Source organism: Mastomys coucha, unplaced genomic scaffold (genome assembly GCF_008632895.1).
Source record: "Mastomys coucha isolate ucsf_1 unplaced genomic scaffold, UCSF_Mcou_1 pScaffold14, whole genome shotgun sequence".
Lineage (NCBI taxonomy): Eukaryota > Metazoa > Chordata > Mammalia > Rodentia > Muridae > Mastomys > Mastomys coucha.
Window position 1 is genome coordinate 118,878,557 of NW_022196896.1, and position 13,387 is coordinate 118,891,943.

A 13,387-nucleotide genomic window follows, 5' to 3' on the forward strand; every position below is an offset into this window, starting at 1 on the left:
TATATATATATATATTTGTATATTTCCTTGCATGTCCACCCCACTTGCCCATCAATTGGAATGGTCTTACATTCACCTACCCATCTTCCTTCTACTTACTTGACTATACATCTTTCTTTCTATGCTCACAGATCTCTAATCACATACACAGCTATCAAAAATATACACAGGTGTCCATCCACACAGATGGCCATCCATCCATTAACTTGCCCAGCCATCCATCTGTCGACTTATGTGACCATCCACCTATCTACCCGCTGAAGTGCCCTTCTAACTAGCTACACATTTGGCAATCCATCCATCTGTCTACCAGCTCACTCCCCCAATCAGCCAGTCACCCATCATTTGCAGGGTTCAGCTCTCATCCAATCTGACCATTCCTCCATCCCACAGGTCTAGATGCTGGGTCTAAAAGATTACCCTTGAGCCCAGGCTTCTCCAAGGAAATGGACCACCCTAAAGAATGCATTGCTGAATGAGCAGAAAGGTGTACACACACACACACACACACACACACACACACACACACACGCATGCACGCACCCACACGGCATGCATGCCATCACAATGGCCTCCTTGTACCAATCTCAGATTGCAAGGAGAGGATATGGGTGGATAGAAGAGGTGGGGTTTATTGTCGGATTGTGTCTCTGAATGATTGTCAGCATCCTAGAGCACAAGCTCTTACGATCCTGTTTGACTGATAGAAAATAGAGATGGGCACATATTGATCTCCTGCCAGGAAGCCACACAGAGTACCTCATGGGCACGGGAGCCATGATCTTAACTGCATGCTTCCCCGTGTCCCATGCTGGAGGAAACGGAGGCCTTGCCAGAGGAGCAGGGTGCTGAGACAGGAGCAAGCGGCTGGGATGAGAACATTCAGGGGTGTCTGCAATGTATGTGTCTGTGTGGCCGCCAGAATCTGTAGGCACTGGATGGCAAGAAGTGCAGAGGAGTCCTGAAGGTCCCACACACCAGGTTCAAGTACGGAAAGCATGGGCTCTTCCTGAGCAGGAGCGATAGAAAGATGACTGGGGTCGTAAAGCCGGAGTCAGGAAGGACAGAGAGAGCCTGAAGCTGAAGCCACACCTGTGGAGGATCCAGAGCCACCCAGAAACACAGCAGCATTACCCCCTGCCCAACCCCGAGGGTGTCTGAGAAGAAGCTCCAGGAGGCAGCATGTATAGGTCACGGGCCCCATGCAGTCCCTCACGGCCACCTGAGCCCACCCACCAGGCCACATCGCGATTCTCATCAGACTGCGGCTTCCTGGTTTCACAAACAGCCCCCAAGAGAAGAGATTCCATGAGAGAGGGGAACAGGCTAAGAATGGCTTCCGGTGGTGTCTCTGGACCCACAGCATGGCCACAGTAACGCTGCGCTCTAGTGCTATGTCACCCGAAGCCAGGCATGTGGGCAGTGGTCACCATAGCAGCCAGTAGGCTTTCCCTGGCTCTCTGCTCTCGTGCCAGGCTGTCAATGTGAAGAAGCATCTCATGTGGGGAGGACCTGCATGCTGGACCTCCTGGAGAAAACAGCATCATAAGACAGTCAAGCAAGAAGAGAAAGTCTGCATGGATTGAGCCTCAAAGAAACAAGACAGCTGGCGACAGAAGACCATGCCCCCCACATTTTCCATTCTTGTGCTCTGCTGGGCCTGAACCCGGGCCTGCTACCTCACTGCAGTGGAAGCCACACTCCGTCCTTCAGGACGTTTTTGCCTAAAATGTCAACAAGTATTTTCTTGCTGGGCCCATTAGTGAGAACCTCAAGAAGACAGATCAAGGTCCCAAGCCTCAGAAGGTCTCACGGGCCAGGGGTGAGCAGGTTCCCACATGAGGCAAACCAAAGCAAGCAAGCATGGCTTCTGAGAGGTGAAGGATCTGTGAGGAGCACAGGGTCTTTTGTTTTTTGTTTGTTTGCTTGTTTGTTCATTTGTTTTTTAATTGTTCAAAACATGGAGGGGGGGGGAGAAGCAGGATTCCTGCCTCACCACCTCTTCTCCTCCAAGACTCTTGTCATTCTTCAATTTATCAGTAACGCAACCCATCGTAGCTGCCAGGGGCGAGTGCGGACCACAAAGGTTAGAGGTACAGAGGCTGGAAGCTAAGAGGGTATTCCCCATCTACCCATACTTGGAGCCAGAACAGCTACAATGTAGGAAGTGCTCCAACCCTCCGTGAGGGATTCAGTGGAAGAGCCGGGACATTAAGGAAGACGCTGTGCTTGCTGCCATAGTTCGTATCTCAGACACTGCAACTAGGGCAAACCAGAGAACAAGTTTGATTTCAGCTTCCAGTTCTCCCAGAGAACCAGTTTGGCTCGCTCTCCTAGCCTGTCTGTGTTCGCCAATGAGGACTCTCCCTGAGCTGGTATCCAGGGCTCTTGGGGGCTCCCTTGCCTGGCATTATCAAATGATTCGAGTGTGACATGGCTGAAGTCTGTTTCCAGCCCCACCACCCTGGAGCTGAGTCTCTCTGAGTCAGGCTGCCGTAGCCTGCTCATGCCTTTAGTGAGACGGGCATCCTCGCTTTTAGTGCTGTCTGAGGCTTCTTCCTGCTCACTGTGTGTGGGAAGCTGTTTCCCAGAACGATAGGAAACCGGGATACACCTGGCTGCCCAGTGAAAACCAGGATTCTCACCGCGGAAAGGAGAGGGCAGCAGGGAGGTTTGCTGAGCACCCAGAGGGAGGATGGAAGATGGAGTATGTTAGGAGTTGTGAGCTCAGGACCATCCCTCGCCTGGTGGCAGGGTATGCAAACAAAAGCTGGTAATCCCAGTTCCCTAGCTCCCTGACACATTCTCTCTCCTCACATCCAGGCCCTGTCTCTGAAGGATGCAGAGAAGAGCTTGTTGAGCAAGGAGCTCTCTGGAGCTAACCAGGAGCTCGAACGGGCCCGGCAGGAGGCCCAGAATCAGCAAGTGCAAGCTGAGGTGAGCCTCACTGACAGTTCCCAGCCAAAGACCAGCCAACTGCCTGGTCGTGTATAGCCAAGTGAGTCCTGGCAGAGCCCCCGGAATAGCTCCTTTCTGTCTGGCCCTGGAAGTATATTCCCCTTTGTGTCTTCATGAGTTTTGCATCCCCCTGGTATCTCCAAATTTCCTGCTGGAAAAAGCTACTATCTCAATGGTGGGAATAGTCAAGTGACTATGGCTGTCTATGCCCCAGTCCTTGCTGTGGTGGCTATCGCCACTGGATCTGGTGCTCCCGGGAATCAGAGCTGATCACGACTGATAAGTTGGGCCATACACTGGGTAGCAACAGCTAGGGGAGGAATAAACCCAGGCCTATGTCCCTTTCTTCTGATCCACACAGCATGAGATTTGCCTGTCTGTGCTCAAGCTGATTCTAGTAAAGCCCAGTTGTGGGCAGGCATAGATCTCTATCTATTCCTGTCTCCTTGGTGGAGATGGCCTTTAAACAAGGAGCTGCGGCTGTCCCTGTGGCCAACCTTTGGCTCTTAGGCACTTGTTCTGGTTACCCGCATGGGCAGTGAGAACAGACCACCCTGCTGGAGTGGGAGGCAGGTGTGTGGAGGGGTCAAGCCCTTGGGGAGGGTGTCCTACTGATGGAAGGAGGCAGGGGCTGAGCCCCAGTGCTGTGTAGTAGGAAATGGTGTGGCAATTAGGTGTGATCCCCCCGCCAATATACACACTCTGACCACCCCATCACAGAATAGGACAACCTAAGGGGTACCCACTCCCCAGGAGATCCCCCTAGCTCCTATCCTCTCTGCTCCATCTCCTCTCACCTCGAGTGCCTCACCAGGGCAGGACCGTACTTCCCTGGCACAGGCCTGGAGTGGTCCTCAGTCTGTGGCTGCATGCTTCTTAAGGTGCCGTATCCTTACCCGTGCCCACCCTATGGGTAGGAAAGCATCCTGAGACCCTGAAAGCTGCCATCTCCTGCTCATCGACTGGCCTCTGCAGGAGCCCAACACTGGCTTCTAGAGCTTTCTCTCATGCTGGCCAAGTCTCCCCCTGGGCTAGGCACCAGGCCTTCTAGCCAGCACGGCTCCTTGGGGAGCTCATTAAGGGTTCTTTTGCCACCTCAGCTTAGAAAATGGAAATTAAAACCCACTGAGAGAGAGGAAGTGTAGCCAAGGAACCCCATCTGTGGGGTGACAGGGCACTGAGCCACTGATGGGTGGAGGGGCCCTCTGGCCTGAGTCATCACTGCCTCCAGGAGCTGGTCCCCAGGAATCACAAGGAACCGCAATCTCACTGAGCAAGCAGTTCTGAACTATGTGGGCACAGAGCCACGACCTAGCCATCCTAGGTGCCAGCTGAGAAGGAGAGGGGAGGCCAAGGATCAGAGCAAACGGTGGGGCTGATGGAAGCCTATACACAGCAGTAACACCAGATGGTGGCCTGCAGGATGCACGTGTGGGAGTGGAGTCTCCATATAGTCCTGGTGCCTCCGTGTAGCACTGCAGGCTCTGGAGGGGCCCTGGCACCACCAATAACCCAGCTGTTCTGCCTAGATGGCTCCAACCCCAGCCTGGAACAGTAGCCTGCCAAGGGGGCAGCGTGGGCGGGTGGAGAGTATTTTCTTCCAAATGCTGAGGCCTGGGATCGGCCCCAGAGCGAGTAGGGAAGAGCCCTGACTCGGCTGCACTGGACCTTAGCACTGCAGAGTAACAAGTTTGTCGGTGGACAAAGAAGTGCTTGAAACTGAACCTGGGAGCTGGTGCTTCGAGGACCCAGGACTCCTTTGGGTGCTCAGCAATCAGCAGACCCCAGGAGAGGCGATTATAGGCTATGGCATGATGGGACAGCAGACTCGGGCTGCACCGAGTTTCCAGCACCGTCACAACCCCAAAGCTACGATAGCAGCATTCCGCAGATGAGACTGCGCACATATGTTTATAGATTTCAGGGTGGTAGATGTCCCCTATTGTCACCTACCCACTGGAAAGTTCAAGAAGCCGGGTGCCAGGTGGACAGGACATGTATGGCAATCAGTGCCCAGTCCCTTACCACAGTTCTCTACTGTGATGTGACCTCCTTACCCCACACTGGCCCAACATTGACCAGAGTGGATACTGTAGGTCTCAGAGCCAGGACTTAGAATGCTCTATGTCGAGCCAGAGCTGGGTGACCCAAGTGACCAGAAAGCTGCATTGGGGTGGAGGCTCATCCCCAGATCATTGCCTGGCCAGGTGACCCCCACATGCTAATGCCACTGAGGCCACGACCTCTGACTTGCTAAGCAGTTGCTCCTGCCCTCTCCACATAAAATGGGCTGAACAGGAATGTTACACAAAGAGGGACACCCGAGCCCCCCAGCCAGGCCATGCCCACTCACTTGCCAGAGCCATTGCTTGGAAATCCCAGAAGAAAAGCAAAGAGCCATGGGTATGGGGCCTCAGAGCACAGGCTCACTGGCACGGGGAGCTTCTCAGAGCATTCACCCCACATGCTTGTCTCGAGGCCTGGCAGTCAGGCCAGCCTCTCACAAACCCAGTGGTCTCTCCATCTCCAGACTACCATTACCACCATGACCAAAGAGCTGAGAACCCTCCAGGTCCAGTTTGAAGAGGCCATCTCCACCCACCAGAGAGAAGCTGAAACTCTGAGAGAGAAGCTCCGAGAGATAGCAGCCGAGCGAAGCAGCGTGAGGAGAGAGGTGAGCTGGGTGTCTAGAGGAGAGTGAGGAGGAGTACTGAGAGAGCAGGAAGGAATGCAGGAGAAGGAAGAGCACCCCAGAACCAGGAAGGGACCAACGATTGCCCCATTTGGTCTGGCAACCAGAGGCATCTCTCAGAGCGGTGAAATGGCACCTGGCTCCTGACATCAGCTGGAAAAAAGCTGGCCCTGGCCTAGTAGAAGATATTCTTTCTAGCCCAAGGTCGTAGATCTGGCTTCAAAGGAACTAGAGCCAATAGTGCAGAGCCACTGCTGAGAGAAAGCAAAGTGGCCGTAGTAGATGCAAGTAGGTACAAGTCCCAGTCATGGCCACCACTGGTTTTGCCTCACCTCAGGAAGACCGTAGAGCACCTCACCCATGCTCCTGTTGGCATAGCTAGAGGCTGGCTACCCAGGGAGGCTAGCCATGGGCAATTGATCAGAACCACATAACACAGGCTCCTGGGCCTCTACAAGCCTAACGTTCAGTTCTGCACAGTTCAGGGACTGGGACTCAGCTCCAGGGAGCTGACATTCTACGGTGCTTCCTTCCCCCAAAGGCTGTCATCTGAGAGGCCACTGTGACAAAGGGGTGGGAGGGTTCTGGCTAAGAAACCTGTCCACCTAAGGAGCCACGGGGAGCCCCCACGGAGTTAGGCTCTGTGTGCACAAGAGGCTTAGACTCCATATTGGATGGAGTGAAATGGAAGGAAGCTGAGTTCAGGGGAGCCCAAGGCACACAGGCAGGAGCCGTGGGATGGTGGTGGGATTTTCAGGGACAGACCCGGGCCCTGATGCTCACACTGGGGCTCCAGGAGCCACATGATCACGACAGGGTGAGGGGCAGGGCCGGAGGAGGCCACGGCTAGGCCAGGCAGGGGCCCAGCGGGGCCAGCAGCAGGAAAGGTGTTTCTGAGGAGTTCTGACAGGACTTGGGGGCGCCTGGGAGAGGCAAGGGCAGGAGGATGTGTGGACTGAGATGGAGGGGGGTCAGCCAGAACCCAGGTGGGGCCTGTGGGGACAAAGCGGCCTCACAGCTCCTGGGCTGTGTGCCAAGGCTGGCAGGCAGGGCAGCTGGCCTGGTGTGGTGAGGAGAGGGCTCTCCCTCCCCAGCACACCCCAAGGGGCCTGCCAAGAGCCCGGGAGAGGAAGAGAGCATGACTGAACATGACAGGCTGTTTATATTGGCCCCAAAGAGAAAGAGTTCCTTCCAACAGATTTCAAAGTCAGGCCTGGTCAGCGGCCACATGGAGAAGCGAAGTGAGATTTCAAAACCGGGGGGCAGAGAGGGAAGGATCTGGAGAGGGGGGCCTCATTCTCTCTGGCGAGATGAAGGACATAATCCTCGCAGCAAGGTCAAGTTTTGAGTAAGGAAGCCCCCCAGAAAGTGGTGAGGAGTGACAGGGATCTGAAAACATGGGGGACCAGGTGAAAAAGAAGTGATTGCAGAAAGAAATAAACAGAAGGTGCCAGGTTGACTCAGAATTTCTTCACTCTCAACCGGAAGACTTTGCAGACCTTCTTGGGGTTCTCACGCATGTAGATATGCACACACATGTAGACCTGCATGTTGATGCCTCCCATCTCTGTGCACACTTAAGATGTACATCTATGAATACATATACACACTAAGCGGTGTGTGCATACTAATATGTATTCCCATGCATCCCCATACACACATGCAGGGCTCACATATGAGAGCCCATAAGGACACTGCAAAAACGTGCACTTGTGCATGTAGACGATCAGCAAACACACATGTGCCTTTAGAAGCACATCTATTATACATGTGTAAGCAGGCATTCACATGCACGCACACACATCCTGTGGATGTGCACCAAAGCACACATAAAGACCTTCACTCGTGGATGCATGCACGCATGCACATGCAGGCCACCCCACTGCTGCACCCCTCCCCTGCTTGCCTCGCTGCCCTGCTCCCTGCAGAGCTCTGGAGTTGCCTCCCTGCGAGAAATTTCAAAAGAGACTGTTTATACAACTTCTAGTAAAGAAATAATTATTATAATCACATTAAGCGATTTGGCTGTAAAATTCCTGCAAAAGGGATGGATGTCCTCAAGAGGGAGTGGGTGGGGTACTGGACAGCAGGGGAGGAGGTGGCCTGGCAGCAGGGGGGCCCTTCCCCCATTTGTTTTGCTTATTTTCATCTCCCCTACTCCGGGAAATGAGCGCAGCTCCTTTTATGATGGACAGGCCCCTTTCCCTGGTCCTTGACCTTCTGGGTGAATTCTGCTGAGCTCAGCGGAAAATGCTCTGCACGGTTGTGGCTCCCACATGTGGGGGGGTGGGAGGGGAGCAGTGGGGAGGCCCTGGCCCTTCCCAAAAACAGAACAACAATAACAGCGGGCGGACTCTGGAGCCAGGCCGGCCGGGGGCCTGGACAATGTCCCGTGAAAACAGCCAACGAAGAGGGGTTTGCTTTTGGCAAACCAGCCACTCAACACCACTGAGTTCTTGTGGCTTCCTCTCTCAGCATGTCCCTGCTGGCTTCCTCCACCTCCTCCCCAGGGACACTTCTGAGCCAGGATGAAGCCTTCTCTGAGGCTCCTAGTCAAGAGTTGTAGGTTGGAACTTAGAGGCCTCAGCAAGTTCGTACCCCATAGTGGACAGCCCATCTCCCCAGAGATGCCTCATTCCCCGGGACAGGAAACCAAGTTGGGTACCTCCTGCAGTGTGTAGCCACTATCCGTGTCTCCAGCATGATAGGGTAGCTCATTCGATGAGTCCCCGGGCCAGTCAGCAGGAGATGGGAACTTATACCCATGGTCCTTTGCCTTTCCTGGGTGAGCTCACAGAGGTACTAAGTGGCCTCCCTCACGTTTGAGGGGACCCATGTTCCTATGGGTTGAGCCTTGCCTTAAAACCACCTACCTCAACAGCAGAGCATCCTGGCCTGAGAGGCTCTGAGCCTGCTGAAGAATTTGGAGGGCATGGATGCCTGAGATCTGACTCCGTTATCTCCCACACTCTTAGGAGAAGAGGAGGAGGAGGTTGGAGGGGATGACTGAGCTGAGGACTATGGAGTTATTGGTACTTAAGCGCCAGGCTGACCAGCTACCTACCTAGTTATCCAGAGGGAGGAGCAGGTCCCGGGTCAGTGGGGAGGAAGGGTTATCAATAATGGCCCTTCCTGATGTGTGGACAAAGTCACGCCCCAGGCAGGCCTTGCTGACCACCAATCAACATCCCGGATTTCTTCAGAGTGAACATAGGGTAGAGCTAGGCCAGGAGGGATCAGGCTACCTGGGCCCTGTACCCAGAGAATCTGCTTTCTTTTTTAAGTGCTGGATGATCCAGGAATACCCAGCCAGAGTCAGAATCCTGTACTCCCTCAGGTTCCTGGGTCTGTGTAGCCACAGCCCCTGGTCCTCAGCTGGTCACTAGAGCATATTTCTCCCTTAGGCTGAGGGACTGCAGGCACAGCTGAATGTGGCTCACGAGAAGCTGGCCGAACTGCATCAAGAACTTCAGAACAGTGAAGAGAGCCGTGAGGGGCTACGCAGAGAGGCCTCGGAGGCTCGCCGGACACTGGACGATGAGGTTCAAGAGAAGGATGTACTGCAACGTTCCAACACTGAGCTGCGGGCCACCATCCACAGGGCTGAGCAAGAGAAAGCCAGGTATGACAGTTACCCTATAGAGTAGTTATGAGGGAGCCTGCGGCCCATCTATTCAGCCTGGCCATAGTGACAGGGCAGGACAGGAGGTAGCCTATGAGCTGGGCCAGAAAGACAGTAAAGGTAAACTTCACTTGTCCAATTTTAAGTGCCTACAAATGAATGACCACCTATGTAGAGAGGCTAGGGACCAGGCCAACCTGTTCCTATCCTTAAGGAGTTCCCATCTAGCAGGCCTAACAGGCCAGGGAACCAAAGACCCTGTGGATGGCTTGGAAAGCTACACTAGTTGTGTGGTCTCTGGGGGTGTTGATAGAGAGGTACGTAAGGGTGAACCAAAGAGAAGCTGAGGGGAGGGGGAAGTGAACAGAGCCCGCATTTCTGGCCACTAAGGTTCAGGTAGACTCTGAGCCAAAGGTACCTGGAACCCTCCAGAGGTTGTCTGAGGGCAGCATGTAGCATACAGGGCACAGAGAAGAGCAGCCCCCGGGAAGTTCCAGGAAGCTCTAAGCCCAGGGTTCAGCCAGCTGACGGCCTGCTCAGTTTTAAGAGGTCGAAGGAGGAGCAGGAGCAGAAGCTGCTGTTGCTTCAGGAGGCCCAAGTGGTAGCTCAGAAGGAAGCCTGTGAGCTGAGGACCAGGCTGCAGGAGTTGGAACGGGCACAGAGGGATACCCGTCGGAAGCTCCAGGAGCGCCACAGACAGGTGAGGGGGCATCCATCTACCCAGGCTCCACAACCCACCCCACCTGCTCTGCCCTCCTCCCCAGTTCCTGTCTCATAGCCATCCTGTATATCAGTTTCTTACGCCTGCCCTTTCTGTGGAGCCACACTGGGCAGAGCCTCTCCCCTAGTAAGAGCCATAACTAACTCAAAGCTGCTTCCCATACTCCCCAGGCTGTACCCTACCCAAAGAGGGGTCCCTGGTGTATGTCTGCAGAGTAGGAGAGGTTGAATCCCAAGCCCGCTGCTCAGAACTGAGGCCCCTTGAATAGGGACGGTTCCTCAATAGAAGACCTGTGAGAAGAGGCAGAGGCCATTGAGGCTTCTGGGTCCCTGACCCCTCAGCCCTGCCCCTAGGTAAGGACACTGGAAGCCGAGAACCAGAGGAAGAGACAGGAGGTGAGTGAGCTGCAGGCCCAAGTCTCTAGGGATGCACAACATCGTCGGAAGAACCTGCAGGAGGCACTAGAGCTGCAGAGGCAGGTAGCGGAGGCCCAGGCTGCCCGTGATGGTGTTCAGAAGGAGGTAGGAAAGCTTTTTGTCCCTCTTAGGGGGAACACTGAGCTCTGGTCCAGCCTGGGACCAAAACATGGTCCATGGGAACACCTGTAGGGCAGGTTCAGTGTGTGAGGATCATGGAAAGAGGCCAGGATGCCCATTCTCTCTCCATCCAGCATCCCTGTGATAACCTAACCATGTGCAGCAAGGGGTAGGCGAAAGGGATCTGAGGGCAAGGGAGTTGGTTATGGCTGGGACCTCTTAATTTCCCCAGATTTGTTTTAGAAAAGAGCCAGATCGTGCCCAGGTGCTAAGTAGAGAAGCTTCAGGAGACTGAATTAATACCTAGGCTCCTGTCTGTCCCCATCACACATGCCCAACCTCTGCACAAATGTCCCCATGCCCTTGACTCACTTAGCCCCTATGCCAGATCCTGAGACACTATGCTCAGCCACAACCCGGACTGTAGTTCAGTGTATTAAAGGTACCGCATGCCACCAGGGAACAGAGGGGCCTTTCTGAGCTCAGCAGCCCCCAGCTTTCAGACCCAAAACTGCATGCCTGGCTGTCTTGAACACCAGTCATGCCTAGAATGTGGGGGGGCTGAGCTCCCAAGCCCATGTGACCCGGAATGACCTCAGCCGCACACCTCCTTCTGTGAATAAGGTCATTGTTATTCTGCAGCCACCCAGAAAGGGAGATGAGGCCAGGCCCCCTGCTCTGGCTCAGTGGAAGAGGGCAGGCTGCCTTCTCCTCTTCCCTGAAGCCAGTGCACCCCCTGTGCATGCGTGCACAAGTATGTAGGGTGCAGATATTGCCCCATGGTGAGAAATTTATCAAGGCATATACGTGGGTTCTGCAGCAGCAGATGAAGAACAGTGACTGACTGAGCTGGGCCCCTAGCAGGAGAGGGCAGCCAGTCTATGGCCCTAACTAGCTGAGACTTTGCAGCCAGCCAGCAGCGCCTTCTGCTGCTAAAGGATATGCCACCATGCTAAGGGACGATCCTCATCTGACTTAGCTATATCCACATGCTAACCACACTAGGAGGCAGGTCTAGGGTCCCTTCCAGCTATAACCTGTCTTGGGATGATCCTAAGAGTCATCAAAGGATATACTGGACAGGGTTTTCCCACTGGCCTGGCTACGCTTTTGGCCAGCCAGCCTAGATATCAGAAGACTACATCTCAGCCCCAACATCCTTCCTCCAGGTTCTCGGGCTGCGGCAGAAGTTGGCAGAAGTAGAGGCGGCAGGGGAGACCAAGGCAAAGCAGCTGGAGGGGCATCTCTGTGAGAGCCAGAAGGCCGAGCAGACCCTGCAGGCTGAGCTGCGCAGAATCACCAGGAAGCTACAACAGGCCAGCCACCAGGCTGACAACCTTCAGAGCAGCCTAGACCATGCCTGTAGCCGAGTACACATCTTGGAACAGGAGCTGGCCAAGGCTGAGGGTGCTAGGCGTCATGCGGAGGCCCAGCTGGGTCGGCTGTGGTCCACACTCTGCAGTGGCCTAGGCCAAAGTCAGAACCTCTTGGTCTCTCCAAAGAGGTCCCATTCTCCCACAACAGGTAAGTGTTTTCCACTCTGTTTTGTGCCCAACCTGAGTATCCCGACCTCTCCCTAGGCCTCATGACCCACGTAGTACAGAGGCTGGACCAGTCCTAACAACTTTAGGAGTCTGTGCTTACCATATCCTTGTTCCCGGCACTATGGATAGGAGCCATGGAAAGAGAAGCACAGGATATCTGTGTGTCTCTCTACCCACATTCCCTCGGCTCCCGCCTTCTGCAGGCAGCTCCCAGACTCATCCTGGACAGCAAAGGGCCAGTCCCCCTACTAGATCCTACTCTCCTGCCCGATGGCCCTCGCCTGTACCTGTAGGTCCTAATTCAGAGGTCATCGATGTGGCCTTTGTGAGGAATGCCCTGAGGGACCTGGTGCAAAAGCTTTTGGAGGCCCAGCAAGAAAGGGTAAGACAGGATTAAGATCTACCAAACCCTTTCAAAGATGGGACTCTGGGAGGCAGGGAGGAGCTCAGTCATACACTCAAGACTGCTATTCACCTGTCTGGCCATCGCTGGCCCGCGAAGACCCTGGAAAGCACACCGTGGTCAGTGTTTTAAACCGCACTGTGGTGATAAACACCAGGCATGGGCTCCACTTCTCAAACCTTGTTGCCAGGCAGCAAATGCTGTGGGGCTCGCCCTGCTGAGACAGTCCGTGGGCAGAGGACACGGCATTAGACACCTGAGTGTCCCCCACAGTCTCTCACATGGGGACACTCTCCCCTACAGCGACTCACTGATGCCCGTGGTCCCAGGACTCCACCAGGGACACAGTGGCTGTCCCCTTATGACTTTCTAGAGAACAGACAGTCACAGGGTCCACAGGGGTTGTCCTCCTGCTCTTCTCCTTGAGCCCCCTCTTCTCCAGTGCTAGGCCTAGGGGCAGGTCTCTCAGCTCTAACCCTTGGCCTACTGTTCCGGTCTCCTATGCTCACCCCTGGTGGCTCCCTACCCTGTGTCTGTGGTCTGGGGTTCTTCAGGCCTTGCCCTTTCTACAGCCTCTGTGCTCTTCTGGGCTAGTGTGGAAGCTCAGCTGCCTACTATAGCTGTCCCTCCCTATAGCTTGTGGCCCACCCCATCCCACGACCCTGACCCTATGTGCTATGGGCTAGACCAGGAGCTGCCTACCTGCCTCCCAGCTCACTAGTAAATATCTTGACCCCTCCCTCTTGCCTGTCAGACCTCCCTGCTGAGTTCATTCTCTCTGCCTAGGACAACTCTGGCATTCATGTGGCCAGTCTGAGCAGCCAGCTGAGCGAGGCGGAGAGGGAGCGCATCCACCTACAGAGCCGTGTAGAGCAGCTTCAGAGGGACCTAGCAGATGCAGAGGAAGGTGA

The 13,387-nt window shown here is 54.7% G+C and overlaps 1 protein-coding gene across 1 annotated transcript in view; it reads left to right on the plus strand.

Annotated features, from left to right (window-relative positions):
• Crocc2 (ciliary rootlet coiled-coil, rootletin family member 2) overlaps window positions 1-13,387 on the plus strand; it is a 61,883-nt gene that overhangs the window by 34,301 nt on the left and 14,195 nt on the right. The window contains exons 20-27 of the mRNA XM_031368477.1: window positions 2,824-2,937; window positions 5,489-5,632; window positions 9,055-9,272; window positions 9,813-9,972; window positions 10,347-10,514; window positions 11,699-12,053; window positions 12,277-12,455; window positions 13,263-13,383. Of these exons, the coding sequence (XP_031224337.1) occupies window positions 2,824-2,937; window positions 5,489-5,632; window positions 9,055-9,272; window positions 9,813-9,972; window positions 10,347-10,514; window positions 11,699-12,053; window positions 12,277-12,455; window positions 13,263-13,383 (1,459 nt within the window). The remainder of the gene's footprint in view (window positions 1-2,823; window positions 2,938-5,488; window positions 5,633-9,054; window positions 9,273-9,812; window positions 9,973-10,346; window positions 10,515-11,698; window positions 12,054-12,276; window positions 12,456-13,262; window positions 13,384-13,387) is intronic.